The sequence below is a fragment of the Biomphalaria glabrata genome, chromosome 5 (assembly GCF_947242115.1).
Source record: "Biomphalaria glabrata chromosome 5, xgBioGlab47.1, whole genome shotgun sequence".
In the NCBI taxonomy this organism is placed as follows: domain Eukaryota; kingdom Metazoa; phylum Mollusca; class Gastropoda; family Planorbidae; genus Biomphalaria; species Biomphalaria glabrata.
Genome location: NC_074715.1, coordinates 48,331,437 through 48,347,515, shown reverse-complemented (window position 1 = coordinate 48,347,515; position 16,079 = coordinate 48,331,437). Strand labels below are relative to the sequence as shown.

At 34.0% G+C, this 16,079-nt stretch overlaps 1 protein-coding gene across 1 annotated transcript in view; it reads right to left on the bottom strand.

Annotated features, from left to right (window-relative positions):
• Positions 1–16,079, bottom strand: part of LOC106051781 (multiple epidermal growth factor-like domains protein 10) — a 44,091-nt gene that overhangs the window by 6,092 nt on the left and 21,920 nt on the right. Inside the window, exons 8-14 of the mRNA XM_056030712.1 lie at positions 14,098–14,229; positions 11,485–11,619; positions 8,566–8,697; positions 5,766–5,900; positions 4,749–4,883; positions 3,102–3,236; positions 1,563–1,697 (exon numbers count right to left, since the gene is read on the bottom strand). Coding sequence (XP_055886687.1) covers positions 1,563–1,697; positions 3,102–3,236; positions 4,749–4,883; positions 5,766–5,900; positions 8,566–8,697; positions 11,485–11,619; positions 14,098–14,229 — 939 coding nt within the window. The remainder of the gene's footprint in view (positions 1–1,562; positions 1,698–3,101; positions 3,237–4,748; positions 4,884–5,765; positions 5,901–8,565; positions 8,698–11,484; positions 11,620–14,097; positions 14,230–16,079) is intronic.

Below are 16,079 nucleotides of genomic sequence, written 5' to 3'. Positions count from 1 at the left end.
GAATTGGTGTATTTTTATGAAAAAATCGCTTGCATAATTAATTTTATAAATTAAACGGTTTGCTTTTAGAAAACCAAAAGTAGCCGTTGCACCTAAACTTTTCAGGCCGGATTTGATGATGAAATAATATTTTTCATATCTCTTCTAGTTTTCGAGATCTGAGTGTGACAGACAGACAGACGGACAGACGGACATTTTGCACAAACCTAATAGCGGCTTTTTCCCCTTACGGGGGCCGCTAAAAAAAAAGAGAGAGTAGTCATTCTTTAAAAATCAATACTAAATGTTTGTCTGGGCCTAGTTAATGTTAATAAAGCTTTATTCTTATAAAGTTCAAAATTAAAAATACTAAACAGTGGACTAAGTGTCGAAATGGAAGAATTCAAATTAAAATATCCTAAATTAAAAATGGATAAATAGTTATTACTAATAAAATATAAATAATATATTATTTAAAAATTGTAAAAAAAAAAGAAAAGAATTTCATTGATAATCAATTTTTAAATACATAAGTTGAAACGTATATTTTTAAAATTTGGTCTTTGAGATGATCTCCCAATGTCTAAATATTGGCTTAGCTCTCTAGAAACTTGTCTTCCAATGTCTAAATATTGGCTTAGCTCTCTAGAAACTTGTCTCCAAATGTCTAAATATTGGCTTAGCTCTCTAGAAACTTATCTCCCAATGTCTAAATATTGGCTTAGCTCTCTAGAAACTTGTCTCCCAATGTCTAAATATTGGCTTAGCTCTCTAGAAACTTGTCTCCCAATGTCTAAATATCGGCTTAGCTCTCTAGAAACTTGTCTAATAATGTCTAAATATTGTCTTAGCTCTCTAGAAACTTGTCTCCCAATGTCTAAATATTGGCTTAGCTCTCTAGAAACTTGTCTCCCAATGTCTAAATATTGGCTTAGCTCTCTAGAAACCTTTCTCCCAATGTCTAAATATTGGCTTAGCTCTCTAGAAACTTGTCTCCCAATGTCTCAATATTGGCTTAGCTCTCTAGAAACTTGTCTCCCAATGTCTAAATATTGGCTTAGCTTTTCTAGAAACTTGTCTCCCAATGTCTAAATATTGGCTTAGCTCTCTAGAAACTTGTCTTCCAATGTCTAAATATTGGCTTAGCTCTCTAGAAACTTGTCTCCCAATGTCTAAATATCGGCTTAGCTCTCTAGAAACTTGTCTAATAATGTCTAAATATTGTCTTAGCTCTCTAGAAACTTGTCTCCCAATGTCTAAATATTGGCTTAGCTCTCTAGAAACTTGTCTCCCAATGTCTATATATTGGCTTAGCTCTCTAGAAACCTTTCTCCCAATGTCTAAATATTGGCTTAGCTCTCTAGAAACTTGTCTCCCAATGTCTCAATATTGGCTTAGCTCTCTAGAAACTTGTCTCCCAATGTCTAAATATTGGCTTAGCTTTTCTAGAAACTTGTCTCCCAATGTCTAAATATTGGCTTAGCTCTCTAGAAACTTGTCTTCCAATGTCTAAATATTGGCTTAGCTCTCTAGAAACTTGTCTTCCAATGTCTAAATATTGGCTTAGCTATCTAGAAACTTACCTTGCTGACAAAATTCTCCAGACGTTCCAGGTATACATTTAATGCAAGAGCCAGTTTCAGGATGGCAGAGTTTCTCTCGACACAGTTCACTGCATTTTGTGCGACATTTGTCTCCGTAGAAAGTGGGCATACAAACTGTGAAACACACACAGGCTTCTAGAAAGTGGGCTTACAAACTGTGAAACACACACAGGCTTCTAGAAAGTGGGCTTACAAACTGTGAAACACACACAGGCTTCTAGAAAGTGGGCATACAAACTGTGAAACAACACAGGCTTCTAGAAAGTGGGCTTACAAACTGTGAAACACACACAGGCTTCTAGAAAGTGGGCATACAAACTGTGAAACACACACAGGCTTCTAGAAAGTGGGCATACAAACTGTGAAACACACACAGGCTTCTAGAAAGTGGGCATACAAACTGTGAAACACACACAGGCTTCTAGAAAGTGGGCATACAAACTGTGAAACACACACAGGCTTCTAGAAAGTGGGCATACAAACTGTGAAACACACACAGGCTTCTAGAAAGTGGGCTTACAAACTGTGAAACACACACAGGCTTCTAGAAAGTGGGCTTACAAACTGTGAAACACACACAGGCTTCTAGAAAGTGGGCATACAAACTGTGAAACACACACAGGCTTCTAGAAAGTGGGCATACAAACTGTGAAACACACAAAGGCTTCTAGAAAGTGGGCATACAAACTGTGAAACACACACAGGCTTCTAGAAAGTGGGCATACAAACTGTGAAACACACACAGGCTTCTAGAAAGTGGGCTTACAAACTGTGAAACACACAAAGGCTTCTAGAAAGTGGGCATACAAACTGTGAAACACACACAGGCTTCTAGAAAGTGGGCTTACAAACTGTGAAACACACACAGGCTTCTAGAAAGTGGGCTTACAAACTGTGAAACACACACAGGCTTCTAGAAAGTGGGCTTACAATCCGTGAAACACACACAGGCTTCTAGAAAGTGTAATTGCATTTTGTGGAACATATAAAGGCTTGGCTTTTAGAGTGTTAAATTACACGTTGAGGAACATACATGAGCCTCAAGAAAGTTAATTTACACTTGTGGAACATACATTTGCTTCTAGAGAGTTAAATTACACTTGTGGAACATACATAGGCTTCTAGAGAGTTAAAATACATGTTGTGGAACACACATGGACTTCTAGAGAGTTAAATTACACTTGTGGAACATACATAGGCTTCTAGAGAGTGATTAGAGAGTTAAATTATACGTTATAGCACATACATGGGTTCTAGAGACCGTAATTAAATGTGGATTATACATGGGCTTCTAGAGAGGTCAAATTCATGATGTGGAGTATAGTATACACTGACATCTATAGGGTAATTGAGACATAGTCCTACTGTTGGTTTAACTAGTTCTTGGAATGTGTACATAATGCTTGACTAAGACAACATAAATAATATTTGCATTTATGGATTAATGTTTGCGATGCTGGAATAAATTTTAAATATAAACTACATTAAATATAACAAAAGCATCTTTTATTCACTAACCTTTTTCGCACTGATATCCCTGATAACCTGGTTTGCATTCCGTGCACTGGCCGGTGGCAGCATCGCAAATGTCTCCGTTACAGTTCGGCGGACATGTTTGGTTGCAGGCGATTCCAAAAGTGCCACGTCTGCATTCTAGCACAGAGAACATCCAGTTAAGTTGTTTAACATAGTTTCTGGTTGTTTTGTTTTTTAGAAACAAAATATGCGACGTGCAAATTCTAACAATCGTAGAGTAATTGTGAGTGGGATTCGAACCGAAAACTGTCAAGGAAAATGGACGGGACATTGGAAGGAAAGGGTTTGGGTTGCTGTGCTGCTGGGCAGATGGAATAGAAAAACAACGTTCTCCCTTCTCTGTTCTTTACAAAGCTTATATCAGCTCACTCTGTCTGTCTGGTAAAAAGTGTGGATGCGTTATTTCTCCCACATCCATTCTCTTATGAAGTTGAAATTTTGCACAATTATTCATTGACATAGACAAGACATGAATGACGTTAAAAAAAGTAACCAATTAGAGGATTAATTACTCGTAATAAAGTACTTTGTTTAATAGCAACAATGGAAACTAATACTTCAATATTAAAAAAATATGGCTAAATTTGTGGGGTTTAGTCCCCTTAAATAATTGTTAGCGCTATTTCTCTCTCAGATCAAGTTAATAATTTAAACAATTATTTATTGTATCTAACAAAATATGAACCAATAAAAAAAAATACTCAATTAATAAATTTTTGGTAATTAATTATTTTGTTCGATCTCGACTAAGGAAAATAACTTGTACATTATTGGTAGATATAGTTTTAAGGGCGAAGTTCTCCTTCTTTAGATAAGCTTTGTTGTTTTTTTTTTTTTTTTATTTATTCCTACAGTTGGTTAAAAAAAGGTGTTTCTCTTCTTTCACTTGGGCTGAAGCTGCTATCACCAGGGCCTGCCTTACTAATTGCTGGGCCAAATTTAATGGATGCTTACGAAGTCACTCTTCTAAGTTTTTTTTTTACAATAACAACTATTACTATTAATTAGATCATTATATCAACATGTATTATACCACATGCATTGGAAGCAACTCAAAGGAAATAGGCGCCAGAGGGTTAATTAAAGTTACGTCAATCGTACGATAAACTAAATATGTTAACTTTTTATGTCCTACATTATTAAAAGCCTGTAACAAGAACCATGTCTAATAGTGATAAATGTAAGTTGCGGGGCCCCAGCCGGGCGCAGGACTCAGTTTGTAGAAATCTTTCTTCTTCTTCTTCTTCTAGCCAGCTTTATTGCTGCTGAGCTGTGAGCTCTTTTGCAGACTGTGCCAAGGAAAAAGAGTATGCTGTCTCTTCAGTTGTTCAGCACTGCCGTTCAGGGTTGTTGGTTATATTGGGGCTGGAGTGGAATTAGGGTCTGCCTAAGGTGGATTAGGGAGGGGTATTCAAAGAGGAAGAGAAATCTTTCAAATCGGCCTAAGGCTTGCCCTGGCTATCACTCTTTCACAACATTGATGACTCGGGCCTGCTCTAAACGGTGTGCTAGTGCGCACCAAATCTATTGATGCAGAAACAGTTACAACATTAGCAACAAAATATTATGTCATTGCTAGGATAAGATCGATCTTCCATGTTTGTGTAAACGATTACTGTATGTACATACCTCGCTCACATGAAAGACCTTCGTATCCAAGGACGCATGCAGGGCAGTGTCCAGTTTCTATATGACATTCTTGATTGGCGCAATGCAGTGGACAACGACTTTCACAGTTGTTTCCGTAGAAACCTTTGAAACATTCTATTAAGATATTGAAAACTTGTTAGGTGGCTTCTTCTTATAAATAAACAATGTTCTTTGTCTGATTTTTACAACGCTTATATCAACTCTACCTGTCTGTCTGTCTGTCTGGTAGAAGTTTGTACGCGTCATTTCTCCCATACCCTATCTCAGTTCCAGCTGAAATTTTTCACAATTATTTATTTGCCTGACAAAACAAGATTCATTTAAAAAAAAATAACCAATAAGTTAATTAAATATTGGTTATTAATTGCTTTATTTAGTATCTCGAGCAAGGGAAATAAATTGTACTTGACAGATGTGGTGGTACAAGTTGAATAAGTCCCCTTTAAACATTGCTTTAAATTTTGAAACTAGCAACAGATAACTAAAAAACTATTTTCATAGACGCTTCTCTGTCCAGTGGTCAGTGTAGTAATTTGAGGTGGCTTGAATCCAGGTCTTCCACCTTTTTTTTTTCAGTTTTTTTTTTAATAAATGCATTTATAAAGCGATCACGGTGATATCCACGTAGATACCCCATTCTTTCTCCCCCACCCCTTCCCAACTGGTGCAGACAAGTGATAGGATCATAGCGTATTGAAAAAAGCTAAAAGCATGAAATATCGCTAAGGTAAACAAATGGTAAAAAATATTTGTAATCCTTAGTGTAGATCTATTACAAATTTTATTACATGACTTATCTAAACTAATAAATACAATAACACTTAGCATAAGCTTTTTGATTTTTAAAGAATTTTTTTTTTATTTTCTTCTTTTTCATATTAAGAAATATTTTGTCTTGTTTGTGATGTTAGTGAATTATGAAATGGTCTTGGGTTTGAATCTTCCCTGCTGCCGAAAATTGTAGAAAAAAAAAACAATTAAAACGAATGCCTTTACCTTTTTCACAGAAATCTCCAACTTTTCCAGGGGGACATTTGAGACATTTCCCGTTAACAGAATGACACTTCAGGTCTGAGCAATCAGCACTACATTTAGAGGCACAGTTTTCACCATAGGAGTTACCTGTACACTCTGTGATGTGAAGAGATGATAAATGTATATTCATTAGGTTTCTTTTGTTCTTAATCAATCATAAAAGCTTGTGATATTGAGAGAGTAGAGTAACGAGTTTTTGTCTTTTAAAGCTCCCTCGAATGGGAAAAGGTTGCTATTAGTTTTGTGTAGTCTGTCCGTCAGACGTCTCTTCGTCTGTCACCTTTAAATCTCAAAAAGTACAAATACACTTAAACAATTGGAAGAGCCTTTTTCATATGCTTGAATAGACTCGATGAAAGGTCAACCACAAATTACACAATAACCTGGGGTGCTGGGTTCGAATCTCGGTGAAGGCTGGGATTTAGAATTTCGAGATTTTTCGGGCGCCCTTGAGTCCACCCAACTGTATTGGATACCTGAATGTAGTTGGGGAAAGTGAAGGCGGTTGTTCGTTGTGCTGGCCACATGATATCCTGCTTGTTAACATCATCTATCCTATAGATTTACAAAGTCTGAAATGGAGGAACTTTTGATGTTTGAACTAAATGCAAGCTCTTGCCTCTTGACTTTAACATTTTACTATCACAAAGGACAAAGAAGACACTGATTACTAAAACGGACTAAACCGGAGAGCTATATTTCTCTTTTGGAAATTGAACCTTAGAACAAAATGTAACTTCCTTATGTAAATTTCTCTTATAATGTTAAGGCCGGCTCTGAGTAGAGCTTAGTAAGGTGGTGTGGTTATGTACATTCAAACACTTGTAGAGCCAGTGTTTCCTGTAGCCAATGGTGCAGTATTGGTTGTTAATTCATTAGCTATGAAAGTACCAGGCTATTTTGTGATTGGAAGTTCTTCAGTTTGTGAATGTCGTGTTGTGCGAGGTTTGCAGAGAGCAGATATAGAGAGTAGGCGCAGTGTCATAGACATAAAACATAAAACATAAAGCATAGAATCATAAAACATAAAGCATAGAATCATAAAAACTGAAGCATATAAACATAAAGCATAGAAACATAAAGCATAGAAACATAAAGCACAGAAACATAAAACATAAAGCCTAGAAACATAAAGCATAGAAACATAAAGCAAAGAAACATAAGCATAGAAACATAAAACATAGAAACATAGAAACAGAAAGCATAGAAACAGAAAGCATAGAAACAGAAAGCATAGAAACATAAAGCATAGAAACATAAAGCAAAGAAACATAAGCATAGAAACATAAAGCATAGAAACAGAAAGCATAGAAACAGAAAGCATAGAAACATAAAGCATAGAAACATAAAGCAAAGAAACATAAGCATAGAAACATAAAGCATAGAAACATAAAACATAAAGCATAGAAACATAAAGCATAGAAACATAGAAACATAAAGCAAAGAAACATAAGCATAGAAACATAAAGCATAGAAACAGAAAGCATAGAAACATAAAGCATAGAAACAGAAAGCATAGAAACAGAAAGCATAGAAACATAAAGCATAGAAACATAAAGCAAATAAACATAAGCATAGAAACATAAAGCACAGAAACTTAAAACATAAAGCCTAGAAACATAAAGCATAGAAACATAAAGCAAAGAAACATAAGCATAGAAACATAAAACATAGAAACATAGAAACATAAAGCATAGAAACATAAAGCATAGAAACATAAAGCATAGAAACATAAAACATAAAGCATATGAACATAAAGCATAGAAACATAAAACATAAAGCATAGAAACATAAAGTATAGAAACATAAAACATAGAAACATAAATATAGAAACATAAAGCATAGAAGCATAAAACATAGAAACTTAAAACAAAGAAACATAAAACATAAAGCATAGAAACATAAAGTATAGAAACATAAAGCATAGAAACATAAAGCAAAGAAACATAAGCATAGAAACATAAAGCATAGAAACAGAAAGCATAGAAATAGAAAGCATAGAAACATAGAAACATAAAACATAAAGCATAGAAACATAAAACATAGAAACAAAAAGCATAGAAACATAAAACATAGAAACATAAAACAGAAAGCATTGAAACGTAAAGCATAGAAACATAAAACATACAAACATAAAACATAGAAACATAAAACATAGAAACATAAAACATAGAAACATAAAGCATAAAAACATAAAGCATAGAAACATAAAACATAGAAACATAAAACATAGAAACATAAAACATAGAAACATATAACATAAAAACATAAAACAGAAACATAAAGCATAGAAACATAAAACAGAAACATAAAGCATAGAAACATAAAACATAGAAACATAAAACATAGAAACATAAAGCATAAAAACATAAAGCATAGAAACATAAAACATAGAAACATAAAACATAGAAACATAAAACATAGAAACATATAACATAAAAACATAAAACAGAAACATAAAGCATAGAAACATAAAACAGAAACATAAAGCATAGAAACATAAAACATAGAAACATAAAACATAGAAACAAAAAACATAGAAACATAAAGCATAGAAAAATAAAACATAAAACCATAAAGCATAGAAACATAAAGCATAGAAAAATAAAACATAGAACCATAAAGCATAGAAACATAAAGAATAGAATCATTGGTTAACATTCCATCCATCCATCCCAGTGGCACTGAACCTTTGGAGGGCCCTGACCTACTTAAGCACATCTCTCCATTCTCCCAGAAGGATCTATGTCCCTAACTTTACCTTCATCACAGAACGATCCCGAATAGCCTGCTTGACAGCTGCCACATATGCCACTGACGCCATCACAACCGTTCTGACATTTCAATGGGCATGAACTGAAGCAATTCACTCCATACTTGCCTGGCTCACACACTGGAAAAATAAAAAAAAAATCCCTAAAAAATTCCTTTTTAAAACAAAGCTTAGCTAGGGGGGAAGAACTTCATATTTCTTGACACATGTATCAATACTACAGGATAAGCTTCCTTTTTCTATTTAAGACAGAATGTAATAAATTACTACTGATTGAATAACAAACTGGTCAGTTTTATTTTGTGTCAGTAATTCATGTATCTGGTTAATGTTATTTTGTGTCAGTAATTCATGTCTCTGGTCAATTTTATTTTGTGTCAGTAATTTATGTCTCTGGTTAATGTTATTTTGTGTCAGTAATTCATGTCTCTGGTTAATGTTATTTTGTGTCAGTAATTCATGTCTCTGGTAAATGTTATTTTGTGTCAGTAATTCATGTCTCTGGTTAATGTTATTTTGTGTCAGTAATTCATGTCTCTGGTTAATGTTATTTTGTGTCAGTAATTCATGTCTCTGGTTAATGTTATTTTGTGTCAGTAATTCATGTCTCTGGTTAATGTTATTTTGTGTCAGTAATTCATGTCTCTGGTTAATGTTATTTTGTGTCAGTAATTCATGTCTCTGGTTAATGTTATTTTGTGTCAGTAATTCATGTCTCTGGTTAATGTTATTTTGTGTCAGTAATTCATGTCTCTGGTTAATGTTATTTTGTGTCAGTAATTCATGTCTCTGGTTAATGTTATTTTGTGTCAGTAATTCATGTCTCTGGTTAATGTTATTTTGTGTCAGTAATTCATGTATCTGGTTAATGTTATTTTGTGTCAGTAATTCATGTCTCTGGTTAATGTTATTTTGTGTCAGTAATTCATGTCTCTGGTTAATGTTATTTTGTGTCAGTAATTCATGTCTCTGGTTAATGTTATTTTGTGTCAGTAATTCATGTCTCTGGTTAATGTTATTTTGTGTCAGTAATTCATGTCTCTGGTTAATGTTATTTTGTGTCAGTAATTCATGTCTCTGGTTAATGTTATTTTGTGTCAGTAATTCATGTCTCTGGTTAATGTTATTTTGTGTCAGTAATTCATGTCTTGTCATCGACTATTGGCAAAATTTCAACTTGATTCGAGAACAGTAAGTGGGAGGACAAGAAGAATACAAAACGGAATACGGTGGTTAATTCCACATATACAGCCACATCTCTCAATATGTAGCATTTATTTCCCTTTTCTGATACCAAATGAAATAATTAATTACCAATAATATATTAATTTATTTATTTTCTGTTGATTTTTTTTCCCCTCTGTTGCAATAAATAATTGTGTGAAAAGTTTCAACTTGCTCTGGGTGTGGAGGAAATAATATGCACCAAAAAAAAACCCAGACAAAGTTGATATAAGATTTGTAAAAACAGCAAAGTGAACAAATTCAGGTTGGATTGTACTCTAAACATGACTGATATTATTAATACGATCTACATGAATATTCATGAATAGTAAATGTAATGCTTTGAGATGAAAAAAAAGGAAAAGGATGTCATTAAAATGAAAGAAATTATATAATTATCTCAAACTATACATTACATACTATCTGAAGGGTTGGGGTTTTCAGTAGTAAAGCAGCACGAAGCCGGGCAAAATTTACTATTATGAACTTTTGGAATACCATTAATTAACCCTTTCCCTAACTCTATAAGATACCAGACTGTCGTGGTCATGTCAGGCTAGTATATATTAGTCTTGTCACGCGAGTATATAGAGGTCTTGTCATGCAAGAATTTAGGGATATTGTCACGCTAGTATATAATAGTCTTGTCACGCGAGTATATAGTGGTTTTATGTCATTGAAATGGACCTTGATCTATGGGCTATTACTCTTGCGTGTTGCGGCTGAGTAAGTTATGGAATACAGACACACAGTTCACAATTTAATTTTGAATTGTTTAATTAAAGAGACTTACTTTAATGAATAAATAAATTTAAACAATGCTTTTGTTAAAACGACACAACATCCACATTGGGAGTATTGTTAAAAATGCTCCACTGACAGAAGAAATTTCAAACTTCCAATTCCCGCGGATGTATCATGAAAGAGTTTAGGAATCGTATGAGCTACTTTCATTTTATTTTTTTTGAATTCACAAATGGGTTCTGGGAAGGTAGTTTCACAGAACAGCTTCCGTTGTTCTCCGCAGCAAATGAATCGTCCCAATACATAATTGGACTTCCCTACGTTCATCCTACTCTGATAGATGCCTGCTATTAGTTAGATAAAGTAAATGATTTCGGTCATTGTGCTGGCCACATGTCACTTTCGTTAACCATTGGCCTTAAAAGGGATAAGCTATATTATCTTCCACTTGGACCGAATTATCTTTATCGATAGTATAGTAATAAAGTAAACCAACCTTACAAAAATATTGTTTAAACCAAAGCTATTTTTTTTTTAGAAAGTTGACCAGATCGTTTGGGTTTAAACAACAAAATCTTGTTTGAAATTTTAAACCAGTTATCTTTATGCTATAGCATTTACAAATTGTATATACCAATTGTTATAGCTTTAACTCTTTCTCTCTGTAATTATTTTCCTCATTCCGATTGTAATATTCATTTTGCTCATTTGTATTTCACTATCCTGTTCTGATTAAACTTAAATAACTATTTTGTTTGTTATTAGAAAATGTTATACTTGGTATCAAATTATAGGAGAATGCATGTTCTTTTTACACAGCACAAATTAAAGTTTATACTTGAAAAAATCAATTTAGTTTAATGGTGTCAAATCAACGATAACATCGTCGATAAGAAGAGAAAGAGTTAAGGCTTACTGTTATTCTACTCAAGTTCTTACCTTCGGTACACTGATTCCCCTTGTAACCTGGTTTACAGGCAGAACACAGCCCAGTCTTGTGGTCACATATACTTTCCAAACAGTTTTTCGGACATTCAGCACTACAATTTTGTCCAAAAGTACCAAGGTCGCATTCTGTAACAAAAAAAGGGATTTGATTACAGAAACGTTTTCTTTTAACCCAATGCTACTGAAGAACAGATAACTCTGTATTAAGAATATCCTAATAAAAGGGAGATGAATCATGTGCTAAATGTTTTAATTTTTTAAATAATCTAAAAGAAAACACCAGTCTGGCTCCTTTTAAGCATCTTAACTAGCCTGATTTTGTCTGACGATAAATGGACCTAATTTTGGACTTGTTTAGACCATAGCATTGAATAGTTAATGAATAGATGTCTGAAGATCATTTGCCGCGAAATTCAAATTGATGATTTAAAAAAAAGCTATATTGACTTAATCTGACGTAGACGGCGATAGGAGAACTGTTTTTTTAATATTTTATTTTCGTTGGATGTGGCAAAGTATTAAGATCACAGGACAGCGTAGAGACCACTTCTTAGATCAAGTCTTTATACACTTAAAATTGTGATAATCTAATTAAAAGGTTAAAGAAACTAAGATGCGAGCACAAATATGGATTACTGAACTTAAAACCATTGAGACGGCAGAGCTGAGTGCACACCACACGACAGGACAAACATATTGTTGTGTCAGTGTTGTGTCTATTTCGTGTCAGTGTTTTATCACTGCCGTTTCAGTTCTTTGTCTGTGCTTTGTCAGTTCTGTGTCTGTGATTTGTCAGTTCTGTGTCTGTGCTGTGTCAGTTTTGTCTCAATGTTGTGTCATCACTGTGTAAATGTTGTGTCAGTCAGTGCTGTGTCAGTGTTGTGCCAGAGCAGTGTCGGTTTGAGTCAGTGGTTTATCTGTGCTGGGTTAGAGATGTACTAGCGTCGTGTATTGTGTCATTGCTGTGTCAGTTAGCATCAATGTAATGTATGTATGTGTCATTGCTGTGTCAGTTAGTATCAATGTAATGTATGTATTGTGTCATTGCTGTGTCAGTTAGCATCAATGTAATGTATGTATTGTGTCATTTCTGTGTCAGTTAGCATCAATGTAATGTATGTATTGTGTCATTGCTGTGTCAGTTAGCATCAATGTAATGTATGTATTGTGTCATTGCTGTGTCAGTTAGTATCAATGTAATGTATGTATTGTGTCGTTGCTGTGTAGGCGTTTTGTCAATGTTGTGTCAGTACTTTGTCAGTATTTTGTTGTGTGGACACTGTTAGTAATAAAACTTGTCAAAATATTTCGAAATCTTAAAATCCAATTTAAAACTCATGAGTGAAGTAATGTCTTAAAAGCCAGGAAATTATTAGCATAAAAGCCTAAAATATAAACCATGTTCTACATAATGAAAACAAAAATAAAAGCCTCACACAAAATTATTAAGCATGTACAACATCAAGAGATAATTTGATAAAATAAGACACATGTGCTAGACCAGCGGTTCTCAAACTTTTAGGCTCGGCGACCCCTTTTTACAATCCCCCACTTTGCAGGACCCCCCCCCCGGACACACCCACAGCACTAGTAGAATGGACAAAACAATCTAATAAACAGGAATGACCACTGTATAAATTAATAAGTAGTCATAAAATATTTACACGATGAGTAACTAGTCTGATGTCTCTGTCTCGTGAAGTCTCGGGGTCGTGGGTTTGAAACATTAAAACGAGACTTGACCTACTTCTTTGAATGGCGTGATAAAGTAGAGAAATGGAAGGAACGACAATGATGAAATTGTCAAATAAATAAACTTGATATTCATGCGCAAACTAAAATTCAATCACGTGACTGTTTTTAATAGTTGTTGTTTGCCAAGATGAGTCAGCAACAGTCATGGACTAGTTCGTAATTGACGTATTAAACAGTAGTGTGGGGGGTCATTGGACTATTATTCAAATTATCCTGTCGGATTTAACTAGCTCTAAGCGAAGAAGTTATTATAATTGTTGTTGCTACGGTGCGCAAAGGTGCACTCGTTCATGACAACAAAGTATTGTTTCCGCCATGACACTAATGGTAGATGTTTGCTTAATTTAATTAAGCGCTCTGAGCAAGCTATAAGCATGAAAGTAGCGCTATCTAAAAGCCATAATATATATAATATATATATATATATATATATATATATATATATATATATATATATTGTTGACTGTGTACCTAGATCTAATTGAAGAAACGATATTGATTAAATTGTAAAATATGTAAACTCTATATTCATGCGCAAAATAAAATTCTATCACAGGACTGTTATTAACTGTTGTTTTTTTTGTTTGTCAAGCTGAGATGCGTTTACGATAATCATAAACTAGTTCGTAATTGACGTATTAAACAGTAGTGAGCGGGGTCATTGGATTATTATTCAGATTATCCTGTCGGATTAAACTAGCTTTAAGCGAAAAACTTATTATAACTTTAGATTATTTTCCTCTCTGTGGATCCCTATGGTCGTCTCATGGACCGCTGGGGCGCGCGTACCATCGTTTGAGAACCACAACACTAGATGATGAGGTATTAAGATTTAAAAAAAAAAATGACTTCGATCACAAAATGATCCTTGATATCCCTTGCTACAGATCAAACAGTGTCCAGAAGCTTTTTCACAGTCAGATGGACAGTTCTCTGGGCACATTCCAGAACATGCACGCCCGTAATAACCATCCGAACAGTCTGTTGAAATTAAAAAAATAAAATACATTTGGTCATTCCAAATATCCACGAGATAGTGTCGATGTAAACGCTTATAGCATTGCGGCAGCTTATTTATTGTGTGTTGTTATGTAGGTAAGGGGTGGTTCTCTTCCTAATTTATCTAACGTTCAGTGTTGATTTTATTTTTGTGTGTGGCTAGTATTAAGTTTAATCAACTTCACATACTAGTTACATAATCAAAAAAATTAATCAATCAATTAATTAAATTAGTGGTAGTTAATCATTTTTGTTTGATACTGAAAAAGCGAAACAAATATTACAGTATTGATAAATGTGGATGTAAATATGCAGTTCTTTCCCTTCTACAAGCCCTTTTTTTTTAGATCTTTAGCGGCCCCAGTAAGGGGAAAAGCGGCTATTAGGTTTCTGCAAAATGTCCGTCTGTCACACTCATCTCAAAAACTAGAAGAGAAATGAAAAATAGTATTTCACCATGCGATGCGGCTTGCAAAGTTTAGGTGCAACGGCTACTTTTTGTTGTCTAAAAGCAAAAAATGGACTTTTTATGCAGCGACTTTCGTGCAGTAGCGTGACGACCGAGGCCAAACAGGGTTCTAAACTAGTTCCCTCAAAATTTTTAAATAATCAGATTTTATTTATTTCTCGTTTATTGCTCCCCATCAGGAGAAAAGCCGCTTTTTTGTGCGTTGTGTCTGTTGGTTGGTCTGTCTGTCACTTTTATATAAAATAAAAAAAAAACACTAAAAGCTATTGAAAATGTGATTTAACCTTTAATGTTTCTTCCAAAACATTGCAATATTTTTAAGTTTCTATAAAAGATTAATCCGGATTTTTTAAAATCTAAAACAAACCAATGCAAGCGAATTTTTATAGGCTTTTCTAACTTATATTACATTTAATTTCGTGCTTAAACTGTGCAAAAAATCATGATCAATAATATGTTGTTCCGGTTTTTTTAAATGTAAATAACTTAAAAATCTTGAAATAAAATGGTAGAAGAACTCGTTACATAAATGTATATGAACAATCGTCAGGTCTCTCGTGTTAATAAAGACATTTTTAGTCTAACTAGGCCCTGTGACGAAGTGGATTTTTTTCCTTTGACTCATATGGATAAATGATTTAATGAAATGCTATAAGATCTAGATGCATCAATGCTTATTACACCTTGCCATCTTTCTCATATTAAAAAAAAATACATACTAGTTAGATTTAGATCTAATCTAGATTTTTAATACTAGATCTAGATTTATATTCTAATTAAAATCCTAGATTCAGATCTAGAATTTCTAGGTCTAGTTAAAATTAAATTTTTAAATGAAATGCTTTAAAGATCATATCATCTTATCTTATATAATACAGACGTTACTTCAAAAAAGATGATTACGCCCTAAGCGTCATGCATTTAGTCATGCATATTAACCAATGATCTTAACTCCGCCAAGTCACTGGTTTTCCTGACTAGCTCAGGCAACCCATTCCATGCTCTAATAGCATTAGTACAAATTAGTCCTAGCATATGGGACGAGGAATGTGTCCTTATCTTTGTGTCTTTATGAGTATTTTATTAAATTTTGTTTTTGTATTTGAAGATTATAGTTCAGTGTTTTATGTATAACTAGCTTTTTTGCAGGGCCGGCCTAAGGCCACAGCAACTAAGCGACCGCAGTGGGCCCCCACTTTCATAGGACCCGCGCTAATTCTAGGTGTAAATTATGAGACTAAACCATTTTATAACTTATAACAGATTTCCCGCGGCCTCTTGATTGACCAGGAGCTCCTGGAAATCTCCTGAATTGCAAAATATACGAAAAGTCCTGGAAATCTCCGGAAATTATTAAAATCTT